General features: G+C 39.3%; 2 protein-coding genes and 1 long non-coding RNA gene across 3 annotated transcripts in view; 2 read left to right on the top strand and 1 right to left on the bottom strand.

Moving 5' to 3' along the window:
* Nucleotides 1-20,016, bottom strand: part of LOC134741335 (uncharacterized) — a 52,948-nt gene that overhangs the window by 31,603 nt on the left and 1,329 nt on the right. The window lies entirely within an intron of this gene.
* On the top strand, nt 1,230-6,039 carry LOC134741826 (uncharacterized). Its single transcript, XM_063674720.1, has 4 exons — nt 1,230-1,743; nt 3,220-3,525; nt 4,521-4,714; nt 5,793-6,039. Exons 1-4 carry the CDS (start codon nt 1,622-1,624, stop codon nt 5,984-5,986), a joined length of 816 nt encoding a protein of 271 aa, XP_063530790.1. The 5' UTR covers nt 1,230-1,621; the 3' UTR covers nt 5,987-6,039.
* LOC134741311 (uncharacterized) lies at nt 8,394-19,925 on the top strand. Its single transcript, XM_063674060.1, has 7 exons — nt 8,394-8,544; nt 9,267-9,399; nt 11,936-12,039; nt 12,676-12,874; nt 15,144-15,310; nt 16,210-16,382; nt 17,083-19,925. Exons 1-7 carry the CDS (start codon nt 8,481-8,483, stop codon nt 17,197-17,199), a joined length of 957 nt encoding a protein of 318 aa, XP_063530130.1. The 5' UTR covers nt 8,394-8,480; the 3' UTR covers nt 17,200-19,925.

Raw genomic sequence — 20,016 nt, forward strand, 5'->3', positions numbered from 1 at the left:
CTAACCACCAACATGGCACCTTAGGTCCAGAAAATGAACTTACGTGTCTAGTAAAAATTTCCTGGTTTTCGAGAAAATTGAACCGTTTTTTTCTTTTTTTAAGAGTACCTACTTATGTCACAGATTGTAAAAGTGCGAATGCCACACCACACCGGTACAGCGAGCTGCAAAATTGCATGAATTAAACACATTTATGTATGAATTCGTCCATAAAGTGGCCATGCAATTGCGGTCGTGTGTACCTACGTATTTACGTCCCGTACCTACGTGAACGCTGAGACCATGAATTGCTAAAAAATGGAGGCGTGTTTACTAACAACTTCCTATTTTTGGCAATCTCTGGTCATATCTATGACCTAAATGATAATAAAAGATTGGCAAAGTGCGAGTTGGACTCGCTTCATAATGGTTCCGTTTCCATACCATGTATACAATTTTATGCCTTAAGACGGACTTACGCTTGACCGGTTTTTATTACCCATGTGTTATTATATGGCCTGGGCTATAGCTATAACCGCGAAAATCGACGTTCGCAAATTGCGGTAATTTTTCTCTGTCACTCTAATTACGCCTACATTGGAGTAAAAGAGAAAGGTCCCCGCAATTTGCGAATTTCGGTTTTCGCGAACTGACAATATTTGAACTGCCTAATACCGTCTACCTAACGGCCCGGCCACGACAGCGGCGAGCGGCGGCCATGAGTGGGAACGAAAGGTCCGATCGCTGTGTCTCGCTCCAACCTATGGCCGCCGCGCGATGTCGTGGCCGGGCCGTAATAATGGTTTTTAATATCGGGTCACCGCGAACACCGAAGTTCGCAAATTGCGGGTATCTTTTACTTTTACCAACTACGGCGTAATTAGAGTGACAGAGAGAGATGCACGTAATTTGCATACTTCGGTGTTCGCGATAGACCCTCGAGGCTTAGTTATTTGGGTTCCATTCTTGCATCTTGCAAAGCATGATAAGTTATATTCAAGTTATCAATGTTATCGTGCGATGCAATGACGCAATCTGTTGTTGTAATTTTTTTATGATAAAAGTTCGAGGGAGGTAACCCATATTTATGTCATTTGCTATTAATTCGTAAGCTCGAGAAGACATTAAAAATAGTTAATTTTTCATAAAATTCAATAATTGGAAAAAAAAAATTACGTGCATTAATTTTAAAAAAACGCTATTATGACTTTCAACTGTTTGATTTATTTATGTTTTATGAGTTTTACGACACCTGCAATATTAGGTAACATATTTTTTTATCAAGCATTAATAATTAAGGAAAAATAAAACATTTTTTTTTCAATCATTCAAAAAATCTCCGCTTTGGGCAAGACTCGAACTTGCAATTATTTGGAACATCGGTCCAATCCGCCTCCACTCTACCATCCACACCATTTCATTTCCATTTTTTTTATATTTAAAAATTTGGGTAGTTTCATTTCTTACACCTATACTTTATTAACTTAACTATTTCTATATACATATAGAATAGACCACTTAACTGTTGGGCAGGCGTACAGCGGAGGCATAATAGTATCCCTTCGACACCCTTATGTTTGCCTAAAAATCAATCTTTTATTAATACCAATTTTTTAATAATTTCCTTCCAGGCTATAGACGCATGAAATACGAGGGAGCCGACCTTATCCTTGCAAAAGCTGGAGAGACCATAGATGTGGTTTGCGATAAAGATGTGCCTCTAATCCGGTGCGGCTTTTCGCACCCTAACGGAACTAAAGTCTTGTAAGTTGACACAGAACTATATCAAGATAAGTTGAGGAGAAACTATTGATACCTTTAGAAAAAATACCAATAAGTACGATACGATGTTTTATCATGATGTTATATTTTTGCGCGCAACATTGTTTAAATATTGGTTTGTATTTTTAAATATTGGTACGGCAACCAGACCAATACGGTTAGATGGGGGGTAGCACAGTCGGAAGCATATAGGTTGGAATGCGGAGTGAGGCAGGGGGGCTTAACCTCACCGAAGCTTTTCTACTTATATGTTAACGGACTGATAGAGGAGCTCAGCAGAATGCCGGTGGGGTGTTATGTCGACGGCGTTAGCGTGAACATGACATATGAATTTAAATTAAGAGAAATTGGTAAATTTTTGACATTCTAATTATTATTCTAGTCTATATTATTTTGAATCTGACATATTAATTATTTAAATTTATTGGATTTTGATTTTATTGTTGTTTTGTTTTTATTTTTAATGTATTTACTAACACATAGGTATAACGATGGTACTAACAATATTGTATGGAATTTTAAATGTTCTGAAATAAAGATATTTTTTTATATTTTTTTTATTGTTGATTTGTGCAATGTAGGTACCATTTTATGCAATATTCTGTTGTGTAATATAATGATTTAAACTTTCACGATTTTTACTCATTATTATTCAACAACGACGAAACCGAATATTGTGAGTGTTGTGTGTCGACCCGGTGACATCCCTAGTGCGCAAAACGTTCAAGTTAATAAACAAGACCAAGTGCGGGTAGTTCTTAAAACTCGCGCGCCTAGAAGATGTTGATGTCAAGGGAGCAAAATGACATATTTACGGCGAGGGCGTACATTGAATCTAAACGAAGCAAAGGATTCTATAATTCTAAAGTAGAATCTTGAGCGTAGTGAGGGATTCAAGTGATAACGCCCAAGATGGAAATAATTTTGCTACTATGTGACACATACTGTTTTTCACATCACCTATGAGGAAATTATTATGTTCTAAAATATTAATTACCTAAAAAAATAGTATGCAAAAAAGAAAAAAATCGTGTCCTAGAACAGAAAAGTGCCACTTTGATCCCTCCTAGCAGGGAAGAAAAGTGCCACTGATTCCTCCTAGCGGGGAAGAATAAGCCCTTTTCGAATAGGTGATGTGAAAAGGTAATTTTCAAGTCGTTGTAAAACACACCCATTTTTTTTGTTTTTGGTCTCAAATTATAGCAATTTTAGTCTACTTGAAAACATTTTGTTTAAATCGCATAGTTAAGGACTGAAATTGAGAATGAGGTGCCAAAATTTCGCGGTTTTTCGAGTGGTGCAAAGTTAGCACAGGTCTTTCGAAGCTGCAAACTGGGATATACGGTACTATATATAGTAGTGGTCCTAACAACATATTTAAAAAAAACTGAACTAGCTGGAACTTTGCGATTTTAATGTTTAATATGACCGGCCTAATTTGTGATTTAACCATTTTAGATTTGTCGACGTCGTGCCGGGCACGCCATCATGCAAATTCACCACCAATGCCACTACCTCAGAAATAGGAATCTGGACCTGTCATCTATGGACACCAACGGCACCTGAAGAAGAAATTACAAAAACAGTCGAAGTGAGGGTAGCTCACAAATTTGCCGCGCTAGACAAAGAGGTTGGGGTGAAGAAGGGGGATAGAGTGACATTGTCATGCGTCAGTTCGGAGGGAATGATTCCGTTGAATGAGTGTTACTTTACATCGCCAGAGCAGCGAAGGATTCATATGGATGATAAAATTACTGAGGAAAAGTAAGTCCCTAAGTAGTAGTAGTAGTAGTCAAAATATTTTTCTCAAAAATGGACGGCAAAGTCGACGTTGCCGGTTAAAAAGTTGGTCGCGAAGTGCGTTGTTTATGGTCAGTCAAAAAATTAAAAAGTTAAAAACATTGCAGTCTCGATTTCGGGACTGCAATGTTGCATACAAATTCCATTATTTGTCGAGTTCCTAACTTTTTAAAAGTTGAAGTGGCCATATCAAATGAAGGCATAGGTCCATTAAACAGCCAAACAGATGATCAGTACTTATTATTATAATGTTGGTACCGCGACTATTTAGGTGTCTCAAATAGGTTGGCGTATTTTCAGCAGAAAAATACACTTCTATTTTTAATAAAAAAAAAAAAACGGCGGCAAAGCAAATCTTTTACTTTTTTCTGTGAAAATATATACATAAAAACGTTGCTTCTGTAAAATATTTCTATTATAGTTGTATTTATTGCGCCATTTTTGAGAAAAGCACTATATATGACTCGGCTGGAAGGCTACTTGCTGGCTTCGGATTCAATTAAACGGACTCCCAAGGTCGTCCGTTTAAAACGAATCCTCAGCCAGCAAGTAGCTACTTCCGAGCCTCGACAATAATGTACTATATCAGTACGGTTTTTACTCACTATTATTTTTAGTCGCTTTTGGCGACATGTTTCGGATTCTTTGGGAATCCATGCTCCGTCTTGCCCGCAACCCCGTCTTGTCCCCCTTCCCCTAGTTAATTTAATACCCACGGTTTTCGGTAAAGGATACCTATGTAATAGATAAACCTACGATAGTTCTTAGATAGGTTGTAAATTGTAATTCACTAAATGGCGATGTTATACACATGTTATAAGTAGGTATGTCGAGTGGGTTTTAAAATAAAAATTAAAACTAGTAGAGTTATTAATTATTTAGGTAATATCAATCAAATTTCAGTCAATCTTCATCCGAAATATTAAACATAAAATAAAGAAAATTACTATTATTTCCAGCCTCGACTTCAAAAAGTTCTTCTACCCCCCAAACCTGAGCGTCCATCGTGGCGACTGCAGCATCACACTCCAGTCTACCGAACTAACTGATCAAGGCATCTGGGCTTGTACGGGTTGGCTGGAGTTTGAGAACCGGGCGTATACCGACTACATACATTTGAGCGTGCTTGATGTTGCAGAAGCTACAAGTATAGGTGAGAGGTTATATTAGGTTAGGTATTTGCAATAGTTTTTATGTAGGGGCAGTGGCATAGCTAGGGGGGGGGGGGGCAGAGGGGCAAGGGGGCGTTCAAATATTACGTAACGCAATTTGGGGGGAGGGGGGGGGGGTCTTGTAAAACGTTACGATGCGTTACAGGGGCGGGAGGGGGGGATGAAGCAAGGCGTTAATTTTTTTATTAAATAATATACATACATACATAATCACGCCTATTTTGCGGAGGGGTAGGCGGAGACCACGGATTTCCACTTGCTACGATACTGACACACCTCTTTCGCATAACATTCCCATACACGCTCGCTCATTTCTTAAATTTTATGATTATAATTCGCTGAACATTATTGTGACTTTTAAGTGAAAATGGTTACTTGGGTGTTACGTATCTTTTAGGTGGGGGGGGGGGGGGGGGTACACGAAAACGTTACAGTGTGTTACACGGGGGGAGGGGGGGTTAAAAATCTTCGAAAATTGCGTTACGTAATATTTGAATGCCCCCCAAGTGCCCCGGGCGCCAACCCTAGGGGGGCGCCAAAATAGGCAAAAGGCAGCGGCAGGGAAACTTTTGTCAGTCGTCAGGGGGCGCAAATTTTTGGTGACTACCCCGGGCGCCATATAGCAGGGGCCCCTGTGTAGGGGGTCAGATATTTCTGTCTGTGAAGTCGAATGATGAGGGAATCCGAACATGTTCGGACTATTTACAAATCGCTTCGCTCGTGATTCAATTATAGGATCTTTCGCTTTCTCGGGACTCAAAATCAACACTCGCAAGAGAAACCAACATTCCTCTCTTGTTGCACAAACAACTATTGTGTTAGATTAGAGTCCCTCGCCGTATGATACAGTCTATCAAACACATGTAAATTGGAGTTATAGTTCGTCAAACCAAATTGTCAGTAAATAAGAACAAAAAAAACTATACTTATCCTTTTCTTTTGGGTGCTAGTACTAGTGTAAGACAAAGATAGTATGATTCTCTCTGTCTATGTTTGAAATAAGAGAGTCCTTTGACAAACTATACATTTAAGTTCTAAAGCTTTTTCTTTCCTTGCCAGATACCAGAGCGTTCAGCGTCAGCATCGCAACCTTCATAGGCGTCACTGTCGCCCTCCTTGTATTCTTAGCCCTTATCTGTTGGAAAGAGAGGTATTATACTCGTTTCTACGGGAAGAAGTGGGATGACGAGAGCCTTGAAAGCTTCGGAATGACAACTGACACGTCACAGATCTTGATTAGAGAGACTAAGTGAAACGAATCAGAATTTATTAATGTATACATTTATGTACCTCATCAAATCATGTTCCTAAAGGGGCCCACTGATTATCAGTCCGCCGGACGATATCGGCCTGTCAGTTAGAACATAAATTTGACACTTCCGTACAACTGACAGGCCGATATCGTCCGGCGGACTGATAGTCTGTGGGCCCTCTTAACGCTGTCCTAGCATTCTGTAATTATCGTTGACAATGTCGAGATATACGCGGCGGTGTAGAGATATTTTATAGCGAAAAGAAAAAAAAAACTGAATTTTCTTTTCCCCACACCAACACAAGGAAAATACTAACTGTAAAATATCTAACAAAAACAAAGCAATGTTATTAAATATTTATTATTCAAAATCATCATTTAAAATTCATTCTACCAGCCAACACAAGAAAAAAGCTCAAAATTTGCATTTGATTACTTTGTCCCACATGTGGATAAAATGCAACTTTCTTATCAGTTTTTGAACAATAAAGAGAGCCTTTACCAGCTGGTGTGGTAAAAAGACAATTATTGCGATGTAAGTATAACATATTCACTCTTGAATGATAAATATGTAATTTTTTTTTTTTACTGCTGGGCAAAGGCCTCTCCCTTTGATTTTGAATATGTAAATACCTCTTATAATACGAGACATTATATGTGACGTTTTCAACCAAAAGGTACCACATTGTCACTTGCCGATAAGGTTGATTTCAAATTGAAGCTACATGGAAATAGCGCCTTATTGACAACCGACAATAAGTACCCTTTTGGTTGAGAATGGCACATATAAGTATAATGTCGTTTAGTTCATAAAATGTAGGTAGTATAAGTTTAACTTAGTACATAATATAATTAATTAGGTCGATTATCGTCATGTAGTTATTTTTAAATACCTAGGTAATTTATTTAAAACATTTCTAGTCGGAATTTAGTTTACTAAGTTTATTACTAACATGTTCTTTGATTTTAATAAATGTCTTATCTAAAACCTAATATTTTTTCACCAAATTACAGCATCCCTTTATTAGAATAATAATAATATGATTATCGATAGGAATAAGGTGCGTTGGGCTAAGATTGAACGGGTTTTTCATGAGGGGTAAGACAGGAAATCGTCCGTATGCCGAAGCATTACGGGCGACTTTTCATCTTACCCCGCATGAAAAACCCGTTCAATCTTATCCCAACGCACCCTACGGTATCTAGATACCTACTGATCTCAATTCGTAGGATTGATTTGCGAAAATGGACCCCCGGTTTCTTTGGGATGCAATCAGTATTAAAGCGCTAATAGCGCCACCCCAAGGCGTGTAATACATTAGAGAAGGAATGGAAAGATTTGCTCATTTCTGGTAGGTTTTCGTAGCTCAGTTGGTTTTTGCCAAAAACTTATTAAGTAATATTTAATTTTAATAGGCACTGGACCTTCACGCTTAAACAGATACCTGCATAATACGATTTGAGCATAAATTAGGAATGGACACATACAAAAAGAAGGGGGTTAAACATCACACTTATTTATCCTCCAAGTTTCTAAATTAAACCGTGTCCAAAAACAAAAAAAACCGGCCAAGTGCGAGGCGGACTCGCGCACCGAGGGTTCCGTACTTTTTAGTATTTGTTATAGCGGCAACAGAAATACATCATCTCTGAAAATTTCAACTGTCTAGCTATCACGGTTCATGAGATACAGCCTGGTGACAGACAGACGGACAGCGGAGTCTTAGTTATAGGGTCCCGTTTTTACCCTTTGCTTTGGGTACGGCACCCTAAAAACCAAAGGGTAAAAACGGGACCCTATTGCTAAGACTCCACTGTTCGTCTGTCTGTCTGTCGGTATCTCATGAACCTTGATAGCTAGACAATTAAAATTTTCACAGGTGATGTATTTCTGTTGCTGCTATTACAACAAATACTAAAAACAGAATAAAATTAATATTTAAGTGGGGCTCCCTTACAACGAACGTGATTTTTTTGCCGTTTTTTACGTAATGGTACGGAACCCTTCGTGCGCGAGTCCGACTCGCACTTGGCCGGTTTTTATTCAAATCACCACGTTGTTTAGTTTCGTGAAATCTCTGCTAGTAGGCTAACACTAAATCACTAGAAAGCTAGAAAATGTTAGTCAAATACTAGATTCTATCCTAAGTCGCCCGCCTTTTGACAATAATGTCTCGTAATATTTGGCAGAGACAATGTATGACCGCCATACATTACGTATGGCTATCATACATACATTATCTCTGCCAAATATTACAGAACATTATTGTCAATGTCTGAAACGCGTAAATATTTTGTGGAACTTTGGCTTGCATATGTTTGATTCGACTGGACCGTATTAAGTGATTGCAAACTTAGTGTGATCGGAGTCTAGTGAAGATATCGTTTAGTCAGTGACCGTCATTTCTCTAGAAACATAGTTATCAATGTTTCATTTACTTCAGAAAAGGGTAGAACGCTGCGCGGACTGACTCATTTTATCTATAAACAGTATAATGTATAAGGCACTAGTGTTCGTGTATTTTACTGTGATTTTAAACGGAAATCCCATAGTTCACGGTATTTATTTGAAATGTGTTTATAAATAGTGTTTGTGGTGTGAAGTTATTGATATGTAATGAAAATTTTTGGATCGCCAGGAAACCGTTAGCCTAATTTCAAAGGAGAGATAGGAGATTTGGGTTAGATGATGTCTGAGAGTTTTCAGAAAAACCTTACGTTCCTTTTTATTTAAAAAATAAAAGTTTTATCTTATTTCTATTTAGAATAATTACTTTTGTCAATTTCATGGCGCTCCCTATGCTAAAATAAACTTAATCAAAGTGTTCCTGAATTTGAATATAAAAATAACTAGTTTTTACAAAATAATGTTAAAATTGTGTCTAGCTAGTTACTCCTTTTTTTCTAAAAACGCCCGTCTCTCATAGACATGTATATTACTTCGTAAAGACCGGCCTTACGAGAATTACGAATGAGGCCTATACATTAGAGTCAAAATCGCATTTAGTTACACAAGCGCGCTCAGTCGTGTGGCGAATTACGCAGTGGGAAGGCGGCACCAGTGGTGTAAACAAAGTATAAGCGTATGCATACAACTCCGACCGAACACCGACGCCTTTCCACTGCTTTCGACTAAGCGCGCTGGTGTAACTAAATGCGATTTTGTCACCAATGTATCGGCCCCATTCGTAGTGCTCGTAAGGCCGGTCTATGAAGTAAATATGTCTATGCCGTCTGAGTTATAATGCAACCGGGACTGTGAAAGTAATAGTTTCCAACAGCTTTCAGAGAATTTAATGTAAATGGCGCGGTGAAGATTCTAGCGTTGGAAAATGAAAAGATAAATATACAATGTAAGCAGGATACCCCCATGGCTTATTGTGGCTTTGTACACCCAAGCGGCAAAAGGTTTTCGTAAGTACCTAAGTATTAATGTAAAGTTTCACTTCCTTTTAAGGGCATATTTAATTAACTTTGTTATATCCAAAATTAAAAAAGGTAGATAAATTAGCAGCGGTATGATAAAAGGCATATTTACCTAATTAATAAGTCGCCATCAGATATATCGGTGCGGTCAAGGTCCTTAAAAATATCTGAACACATCTTTATTGTTAAGACGAAGTGCGTGTTCTTATTATTCTGATATTTTTGGGCACCTCGCCGCTCCGATATATCTGATGGCGACTGTACAAGTTGTACAAGGTTGTTGACACATGTTGAATTTTATAACTAAATCTAGTTAAATAGATAGAAAATGAGCAATTTATCACAATAAATTAAAAACTTAAAAAATGGGATAATAAAAAATACAACTTAGTTCAACTTCCAAATAGAAGAAATATAATACAAATTTGTCAAATACCCTATTCAACAGATCGATCAAATTAGTTATCGTAATGTAAATAAACTCGCGTACTTATGAGTATTCACACCATCTGAATGTTTTGTGATAAATCTTGATTAGGTTTGTTATGGTTTTGGTTTTGATACGACATTATCGATGTATCTTATCAAAATAAGATCATAACCTTTAGAGCGTTTTCACAATGTCCGACCCGATATCGGATGTCGGAAGGAAGTAAAATTTAAATAAAAAAACAACTATCACTAAATTAAAAAAAAACTGAAACAAAAACAGAAATAAAAAAAAAGAAACCAAAATAACTTAATTTCATTACTTTTTAAAAAAGGGAACCGCCTTAAAAAAACCAACCCACTGAAAAGCACAAAATAAAAAACGATAAATAACGCAAAAAAGGCGGACTTAATGCCAATGGCACTCTCCTGCAGCTGTTTTTGTCATAGGCGCCTTACGACAACCGGTATCGGAAAGGCGCTTCCGATAAATTCAGCGATGTCGGAGCCCCCCGTCAGCTATCGGACCGATAATATTTGTTTGCGTGCGTATGGAATTATGTCCGAAAAAAATTTCTTTTATTTATTTATTAAGGCCGTTCCATCGGTTTGCCGCTGTCTTTGTCACATTTCGCAAGAAAGAACGAGAAAGAACATACGCGCCAAGTGTCAATTTTGATCGAATTTTGTCGGTTTTTATTTATTTTAAAAACGTTACCTTACAATATCGAAATTCTAAAGCTATGAAATTACTATTTATGTTAAGATTGTTTTTTGCTTTTTTTTTGTTTATAGTATTACATAATAAATAACCGAGTAAAGTAGGATTAAAAGTCCGAGTTAGAGGTTACTTTGGGAATTAATTGTATCGAGCGAAGTGTCATAATTCGTGTATCGGAAGCTATGTTGTTAAAGATAATATAGTCAAGAACTACATATATTTTTTCCACGTCTACGAATATCAACGCCTCTTAGAAAAACAGGATCATATAAGGAGATTTTTCGCCTTCTGGCTCAGGGAACCGCCTTAATAGGTAATGCTTGCTATAGTGTGCGTGACCACTAAAGACGGCGCCCGGGCGCTCCCCCGCGGCCTGACTACGCGGATGTAGGATCCTAATTCCTACATCCGATATTGGATCGGACAATGTGAAAACGCTCTAACAAGGTCTTAAATTAGAAACGGGCTCCAAGTCACATGTGATTGCATTGACAGCGGAGTAAACACGTTTTATGTATAAGTTGATAGTAAAACCAATGATAACAGGGTGTTATTAGTTGCATTGGGCGTGAGGCACAATAGCAACAGTGGCGTAATGTTTCGCGCTTAGTTTTAAAATTATTATTGTCTAGGTATTACAACATAGGTAGGTACATTAGCAGGTTTATGGGTCCCTAGCTTGGCTAAAGATGGTTCCATATCACAAAAATCATTAACTACATGCTTTTCAGGAACGTTTTTTTTTGTGGAAACAGTCGTCAAGTTATGTAGGTATAATATATCCCCCTTAAAAAGCCCTCATTATCCCCATGTAGTAGTTGTCCAAGTCGTAACTTTAAAAACACCTATCGTGATGGTTAGTTTCAAATGCACCGAGAGATGGCGCTGTCACCTGTGCAAACTAGCTAACGACTGTTTGCCTTAGAAATGATAAGTGTTTAATTTTATATTTTATTTGTGAGACTTGTTTGGGAGATTATTATAGATGTTAAGAGTACAAACGGCTTTAATTTCAAAACGACCTAAGGTACATAGTGCTAATTAAGTTTCATATAATGAATATTTTTCATTTCATATCATTTCAATAAGTAGGTAGGCAGTAGGCACTAAGGCACTAATATTCAATAATAATTACACCCAGACGAATTATACCTATACATGTAGCGTAAACACTCCAATAATTCAATGCCAATAATCGACATATTAAAACCCAATATTCGACACATTATGATTGAAAATGTCGATTATTGGAGCTGTGTCGGACACTGGAGTTACGTTATATGAGGCAGTTTTGGACCATACATGGAATATTTTGTTGGGTAGTTTTACAGTGCCTAAGTAAAGCTGGAAAACTTTATTCATTTTGTTTGGCAGATTTTCAGGAAGCGAGCTCACAAACGGACACTGTGCCATACCCATCAATGCGACTCGTCAGGATGTAGGCGAGTGGAGATGCCATATAGGACGAAAGCTTACAGGTACCATGGCAGGCAGCATGTACCAGGCTGAACCATGATGCTTAAGGAAAAAATATTGTAAAAAATGTGTGGAACCCTGCACCTTGGGGCGCGAGTCCGACTCGCATTTGGCCGGTTTTTTTATATTGGCTGGTTAGCTGCATATAGCAATGTGCAAACAGCAGAACATTCTCCAAAATTTCCGCAATTTCTGGAAACATTCATGAGAAAATTCTCCTGCAAGTTCTCAAGTTTCCACTTAAAAAGTTCCCCTTCAGATTTGGGATTATTTTTTATTAAATTTGTTTCATTAAAGCATTAAACATTTACGTCACTCATTGACGTGTATTTCATATGTCATAGAAATCGAAATTAACGGTTTGGCAATAATAAACGTGGCAACGTGCAGGGAAAAACGAGAACATTTGAGGCATTTTCTATGAAAAGGGACCTTATTGTCGATGGCGCTTACGCCGCACAGCGTCGCGCGGCATTGTATTTATATCGGAGCATCGTTAATAATGGCGTAAGCGCCATCGACAATAAGGTCTCTTTTTATAGAAAATACCACATTTTATGAGAACTTAGCAATTTTTGAAATTTATGATTTTAGTTTAGTAAAAAAATTGCAAGATGTATTTCTATTTCTAATCACAGGTGTAGAAGATCTGCAGATAATCGAACTTCGTGTCGTCGACAAAGTAGCGGCAATACACAACAACATAAAAACAGTTCACCGCAAAGATGTCACATTAGAGTGCGCGACCACGGAGGGCTATAGCCCACTGAGTTACTGCCGCTTTGAGCCCCCTAATGGCGCGCCTTTCAGTATTGATTCAGCAGTGAATTACACGACGTAAGTATTTAATAATGTGCTCCTAACAAACATATCGTCGATGAGATTGCCAATTCCGCTATGTGCATTTTAGCAACTTTTCAGGAGAGACAAAAAATCAATTTATGAAATAGTTGGGCAAAAACATGACTTAAATGTACGTCCAAAGAGTGTCAAAAATAACTAGAAATATGTTGTATGAGAAAAAATGGGGATTACATCATTACAAATAAAGATATATATTTTTTTATAAATTTTGTGCACATACGGGTATTAGTTTTGAGCTTACTAAACGCGTATGTGTAAGTGTTGTACATAGGGATTTTAACTCATATTAATTAAAGGTTTATCACAGTAAGTTATGTGTGTCTATAAATAAAAACACAATGATATCTGAGAACAATCACTTGTATTATAAAGAAATGAAATGATCACAAGGAACATTTTAGCATCTAACAAAATTACTGTATGCACTACCTACTCAATACCTAAAAAAGTATCTAATTCGCTAGTTATAAAAAATATAATCAGTATTTGCTTCCTAATCAAACTAATCAACTAATCAGACTTCAAATGGTATCAATATGTTTGCATTAGATGCGGAATTTACTTTTAAAGTCAAATCTGCAAAAAGCATAATATCGAAAAAATGCACATAACGGAATTGGCAATCTCATCGACGATATGGCAGAAACTATATCTCAACGGTGGAACCGCTCACTAAGCACCATACCACAGAATAAGTAATAGTATTATCATACAGAACGGCCACGCACCGCCCCGCCCCGACTCGAATTACCTCGCCTCGCGACATCAGATTGGCGGCCGTTTGCCGGCCGCTCAGGCAACACACTATGACGCATGACGCGTGTACAGGCGTGCCGTTCACACATAGAAATTATAGAAACGCAAGTAGATATATCGGAGCGGTCGAGCTGCTCAAAATGTTCTGGCCACACACTCTAACGCCTTGACCATAGAGGCGTGTTCAGACATTTTTGAGCGCCTTGGCTGCCCCGATATATCTGGTGGCGACTGTACAATTTGACACTGGGTTAACGGTTTAACCGCTTAACCCCAGGTTAGTGGGATGGTGCAATTAAGTGGCCCTAAGAAACTAATAACTATTTTTTGTGACCCAGGAGTGTTTGAACCCACGACCGACCGTTTGTAATAATCGTACTTATGCATATTTTTATAAACAGCGAGTGAAGATAACACGAGTCGTGACAGTAATTAAGAAATGTATTGACACTTAGCTATTATCTGACTTAAGGGTCAGAATGCTAATTACTTTTGCCTATTGCGTTAAATTCGACCTTGAGCCAGTTGAATAGAGTTTAATATCGCTTTTTTACGGGAATGTGCAAGTGTGCAGTGGCATACATGCAATGTCCCGTCCACACTGTTATCTGACCTTGTTGGAAAGACATAGAGTCCATTGATGGCATAAGGTACATCTGTGAAAATTTCAATCTCATGAACCGTGATAGCTGTTTAGTGTTTAGTTATCACGGTTCATGAGACAGACGGACAGACAGACAGCGGAGTCTTAGTAACAGGTTCCGTTTTTACCTTTTGGGTACGTAACCCTAAAAACCATCAACCGGGACATATAGTTGGTCAAGCAAATTTTATCAGTAGAAAAAGGCGCGAAATTTTCTATGGGACGATATCCCTTTGCGCCTACATTTTTAGGGTTCCGTACGTAAGGGTAAACACGGGACCCTATTACTAAGACTCCGCTGTCCATCTGTCCGTCTGTCTGTCTGTCTGTCAGAGGCTGTATCTCATAAACCGTGATAGCTAGACAGTTGAAATTTTCACAGATGATGTATTTCAGAATCAGAATCAGAATCAGAATGCTTTATTTGTAAAACATAGGTATACATGGGTCTTAGGTGTAGGTATACATTGAGCACTATGTTTTGCCGCTGTTATTTCTGTTGCCGCTATAACAACAAATACTAAAAAGTACGGAACTTTCGGTGCGCGAGTCCGACTCGCACCCCGGGTTGCGTCAGGGGGTGGGGAGGGGACGCTAGTGCGCGTAAAGCACCATACCCAAAGGTATCATACTATAGGTATATACATTCATTTCATGTTGGCTTCATAGCTTTATAGGTAACAAATTATTTTGTTTGTCTTCCCCATACATTAAAACATAATTTGATCGAATTTGGAAGGTTCGTGTTCACATTCATGATTGAACGGCTCCTAAGTTTCCCTACAATTACATTTTTAGACTGAAACTTGGATGATGATCATTATTCCATCCATGAAATTCCAGATCAATCCTCGGCCGCTACTACTTCCCGCAAAACAAGAGCTTGGATCGAGGAGATTGTGCTGTGACAATCAGGAAGGTGAAATACGAAGATGTGGGAATTTGGACTTGCGGAGCTGGTCTTAGTGACGGGAAGGAGTATACGGACACAGTGGAATTGATCGTAGAAGGTACAGGGGTTTCTCCAAAGATATCAGGATTCACGTGAAACAATGTTAACCCAGTGGCGTAACTAGGGGGGGCAGAGGGGCAATTGCCCCGGGCGCCATCAAGGGGGGCCGCCAAAATGGGCAAGGCAGGGGAAACTTTTGTCAGTCGTCAGGGGGCGCAAATTTGGTGACTGCCCCGGACGCCATATCCTCTAGCTACGCCCCTGCGTTAACATTTTGAACGCTTTTCCTCAAGCGTCAAGACGTGCCCTACACGCCAATATCTCGACTAGTGAATAACGAATATAAACCTTATCTGTCAGCAGGACAATTGCTTTGACAGCGTCCGCCATGACCACTTTAGTGGTTGCTGGCGTGGCAGGCACGACAGCACACGACCTATTTAGTGGCTCTTGGCGTCCAAAAGGTTAAATTTAGACCATTTATGACCAGGCAGGTAGTTAAACAGGCAGCAGGCATAGACGAACGCCAAACTAGAAATAAAATTTATCGAGGTGATAGATGCTACGACAAGTCACGTTACTATTTTCATCCATTATTTAAGTATCGATTAGTGTTATCTATCAATTAGGCCCGCTGATGTAAGTGCGAAGGGCGCTGCCGTTTGGTAGAGGGTATCTTATCTTACTAGATAGAGCTGACAATCTGTCTAAGCGCCCCTGCTTCCAAAATCCAGCAGTCTACATCTAGATGGTGGAAGATTAAAGGTCTTGATCCGGAAGTCAGAAGGATGTCCGGTCCTAGTATTGGAGACTTCTAATATATTACTAGTTACTTGTATTACTATTTTATTTCTTTATTCAATAGGTATGTGATGTACAGAGAGGAATCTTTGGTAATGTTTAACATGCCCATGCCTGCGTTGCCTAAAATAATCTCATTTATTAATTCATTCACAGGCATATACTCCATGTCAACAGCATCAGCCACAGGGGTGACCTTCGGCGCGATAGGTATCGGGGCGTTCCTGATCATCCTCGGGTACCTTGGCTGGAAGAAGAGGAGCTTCCTCGGGGTAGCGCCGAGGCAGGAAGGGCACGACGAAGGGCACGAAATGGGGGAAATTCCGCAGGTCTGTAGTATTTTATGTGTCTTAAGACCCACAGGCATATACGCAATGTCAACAGCATCGGCCACAGGAGTGACTTTCGGTGCGATAGGTATCGGGGCGTTCCTGATCATCCTCGGATACCTTGGCTGGAAGAAACGGAGCTTCCTAGGAGCGCCGAGGCAGGAAGGGCATGATGAAGAGCACGAGATGGGGAAAATGCCGCAGTTCGTACCAATTTTGTGGTTTTAAAGTGCTGATAGAGCATTCAATTGTAATTAGCGTTCTCGCGAACAAGACGTACATACTGCTTAAAAACGGTGAATACTCGTTGTTCTGCTCTAGTGAATGATAAAATCTACCAGCACCTTATAAGCCAATTGTGCGAGTAGGTGCCTAAGAACTGAATACTTCCTTCTTGAACTCCGTGTTATAATGGAAATGACAAACAACAAGTTTAATTTGACCCACTCCCAGGTATCCGTTTGAGATACGTGTCTGCGCCTACCATTTAGGTAATATAGTCAAATATAGCGTAAGAATTTTAGAGGCTACTCACCATACTTGTATTATTATAGAGTAGGCTCAATTATCTCAACTAACCTTACATCAAGTCGACATAGAATAATCCACAAGAAATGACACAAAACTCTCTCTAATCTTAGCGTTTATCCCGCTTTTTCTCCTATTACACATAACATCTAACATTTAATACGGTTTTCAGGCCCGGAACTCGCCACAAAGTAGAAGATCATCCATCAGTAGACGCTCGCCGCAGACCAGTTCAGTGCCCATTGTGGTCGTCCAATCACCGTCAGAAACGGGCTCGCCTCATAACTAGTAGACAGGAGGTGATCGAACCATAGAAGCGACAGACAAGATTAACCCAGGTAGCAAAGTGACGTCAGCGAGGTCATAGTGACGTCATTTATACGTCATAATGACGTAACGGACGTATAAATGCTACCTGGGAACCCTTTGAACGCCACGACTATCGTGCGCAGCGCGTCATTATGAACCTTGTCGAAATGAACGAAGGTTGATATCGGCAGTCGAAAGGTTAATAGTCTCCAATTTATTCGTCCAATCAAACCAGAAACAAGAAGAGGAGACGATCGACTAATACAAGCAACAGACAAGTTTAGTAGTCGTCCAATCAGCGTCAGAAACGGTCTCCCCTAATGTCATTGATCACTAGTAGATAGTAGACGGAGACACGATAATAGAATGCCCAGTTGTCGAATCAGCGTCAGAAATGCAGTGCCGGATTAAGCCAGCGCGGGGCCTGTAGCAAATTCTATCATGGGTCCCATAGATTGTTTTAATTTTGTCGTAAGGAGTGAAACTTAGGTTTTTTACGGCCACAATGCGTAGGTGCGCGAGGCCTCCAAACGCGCGGGGCCCGTGGCATTTGCTACTTTTGCAAGAAACGGGTCGGGGCAACGAAACCGACCGATCGGAAACTTCGGTCTGATACTTACTAATGACAATATGATCAGTAGACGGGAGGGAAGGCGGAGAGACAGACGATTAATAGGCCAGGCCAGGTACAGGCCAGTACTGTCCGAACGAAAAGAACCGAAAACATGATTTTTATACCGAAACCGAAAGTTTGGCCAGACACTACTAGTTTCGGCGCGGCCGAAAGGTTTGGTAGTTTGGCTGAAACCGAACGTTCGGTCGGACACTAGGTACATACTCGCCTTGTTGTCTTTAGTGTACATTAGGGCGATCAAGATGTATATAAAATGTTAAACGTATATAAAGCGGCGGAGATATATTTAATAAAATAATTGAATTGGTTCCCAAAGTTGTTAAAAAGATTTGTAATTATATTATGTTAATTTGAACCCGTTTGCTATAAAAGTAAATAGAAGTAGTAATGGAGAAAAAAAATGGAATGAAAGTGATACTCATCGTTTTCCTGGTCCTAATATATAACCTAGTGACACTTCTATTCTTGTTAAATCTATGCTAAGGTGTACCTATTTATTTGTGTAATTTCCAAAGTCACTCTAATATTAGAGTAACATTTTTTTCGTTAATCTAAAACAATTGGATTACCCGAATACACCATAAGGATCTCCCCAGACATATCGACGTGGAATCGGCAAAACACGATAGGAAAAACCTTTGTCTGCGCAATAAATAAAAGCGAAAAAGCCGGCAGGCGTCGGCCGATGCGAGCCGAGCCGAACGACGACTTTTTCACTCTTATTGCGCAGACATAAAGCTTTTTCCTATCGGCTTTTGCCGATTCCGCGTCGATGTATCTAGGGAGACCCTATTTATATATAAACATACGCTATCTAGTCGCTATTTGTAATCAAATAGGCAATATAAATCAATATCATATTAAAGCAGAAATAAAACAATAAAATATTTTTATGCACCGTTTCGTTTTTATTTTTTTATTTTTTTTATATTGTTTAGACTTTTAGTGTAAGGCCTGAGTGGTAGCTCGAAGCGGAGCGTTCGGCGGGGCGTGCAGCGTGGCGTCGGGCTCACAAGTGATTTGAGCAGCGTGCACTAAGGCCGCTCCTATACGTTTGCATTTGTTTAACATGCACGCCGCACGCCCCGCCCCGCTGCACGCCCAACTCGAGCGTCCACTCAGGCCTTACTCTTAGAGTAACACCCTGTCTCTGATCGGATGCACGAGTTAATTGTAGTGATTCTGATAAACATATGTGTACTTATTGTATGTATTGCACAATACAAGTGTTATTGAGCTTACTGTGGGACTATACAGCCTATATCTTTAGGTAGTTAAATAAATGTCGGTAAACAATGTGTTTTTACATTTTCGGGTACTTGAAACATTTATCAGTTAACCAACCAAATAGAAAACTGCCTGTTAATCGTATTATTTTTTTATCTGCCCTCAAATGGCTAAATATTGGGTCTCGTTTTACTAGGGCGAAGTAATGGCGTATATTACAAAACTAAATTACTATTGATTAATCAAATCATTCCGATATATTCCTATTAACAAAATAGCATGATTACAGCAGCTTCGTTGTTACGTTGAGTAAGTAATATATGTAGTAAAACTTCTAAAAATTTTGGTTTTTCGAGTTAAATTAATTGACTTGAAGAATTGTCTTGCCCAATAAAATGCCTAATTGTGGTTTGTTTACATTCTTTTAACCTTTTGGACGCCAATGACCGATATATACGCACCGTAGTTTCAACGCCAAAGACCGATTAATAGGTCATAGACCACAGAGCAACATAGACCTACATGCATATGCATAAAGTTCAATTTCAATTTTGACACTTCGGTGACGTGGCATCTTGATGACTGCTTTTGTGTTTGACATACATACATACATACATACATATAATCACGCCTATTTCCCGGAGGGGTAGGCAGAGACCACGGATTTTCACTTGCTACGATCCTGACATACCTCTTTCGCTTCCTTCACTTTCATAACATTCCTCATACACGCTCGCCGGTTTAGGGTGCTCTTGACCTGGCCTTTCTTCAGCATTTCCCCGATCTGGTCAGAGAAAGTCCGCCGAGGTCTGCCCCTTCCAACTCCCGTTTCTACCTCTCCCTTATACACTCTCTTTGTTAGCCTTCTTTCACTCATTCTTTCCACGTGTCCAAACCATCTCAACATACCTTTCTCAATTTTGTGTTTGACATGGC

This window comes from Cydia strobilella, chromosome 5 (genome assembly GCF_947568885.1).
Source record: "Cydia strobilella chromosome 5, ilCydStro3.1, whole genome shotgun sequence".
Classification (NCBI taxonomy): Eukaryota; Metazoa; Arthropoda; class Insecta; order Lepidoptera; family Tortricidae; genus Cydia; species Cydia strobilella.

Bases quoted from the DNA above. Each gene is read 5' to 3' on its own strand.
- LOC134741826 (XM_063674720.1), top strand. From the start codon at position 1,622: ATGAAATACGAGGGAGCCGACCTTATCCTTGCAAAAGCTGGAGAGACC. The intron at 3,526-4,520 runs GTAAGTCCCTAA...TATTATTTCCAG, and splicing joins GATAAAATTACTGAGGAAAA to CCTCGACTTCAAAAAGTTCT. The intron at 4,715-5,792 runs GTGAGAGGTTAT...TTTCCTTGCCAG, and splicing joins TGCAGAAGCTACAAGTATAG to ATACCAGAGCGTTCAGCGTC.
- LOC134741311 (XM_063674060.1), top strand. From the start codon at position 8,481: ATGTATAAGGCACTAGTGTTCGTGTATTTTACTGTGATTTTAAACGGA. The intron at 12,875-15,143 runs GTAAGTATTTAA...ATGAAATTCCAG, and splicing joins TCAGCAGTGAATTACACGAC to ATCAATCCTCGGCCGCTACT. The intron at 16,383-17,082 runs GTCTGTAGTATT...TACGGTTTTCAG, and splicing joins AAATGGGGGAAATTCCGCAG to GCCCGGAACTCGCCACAAAG.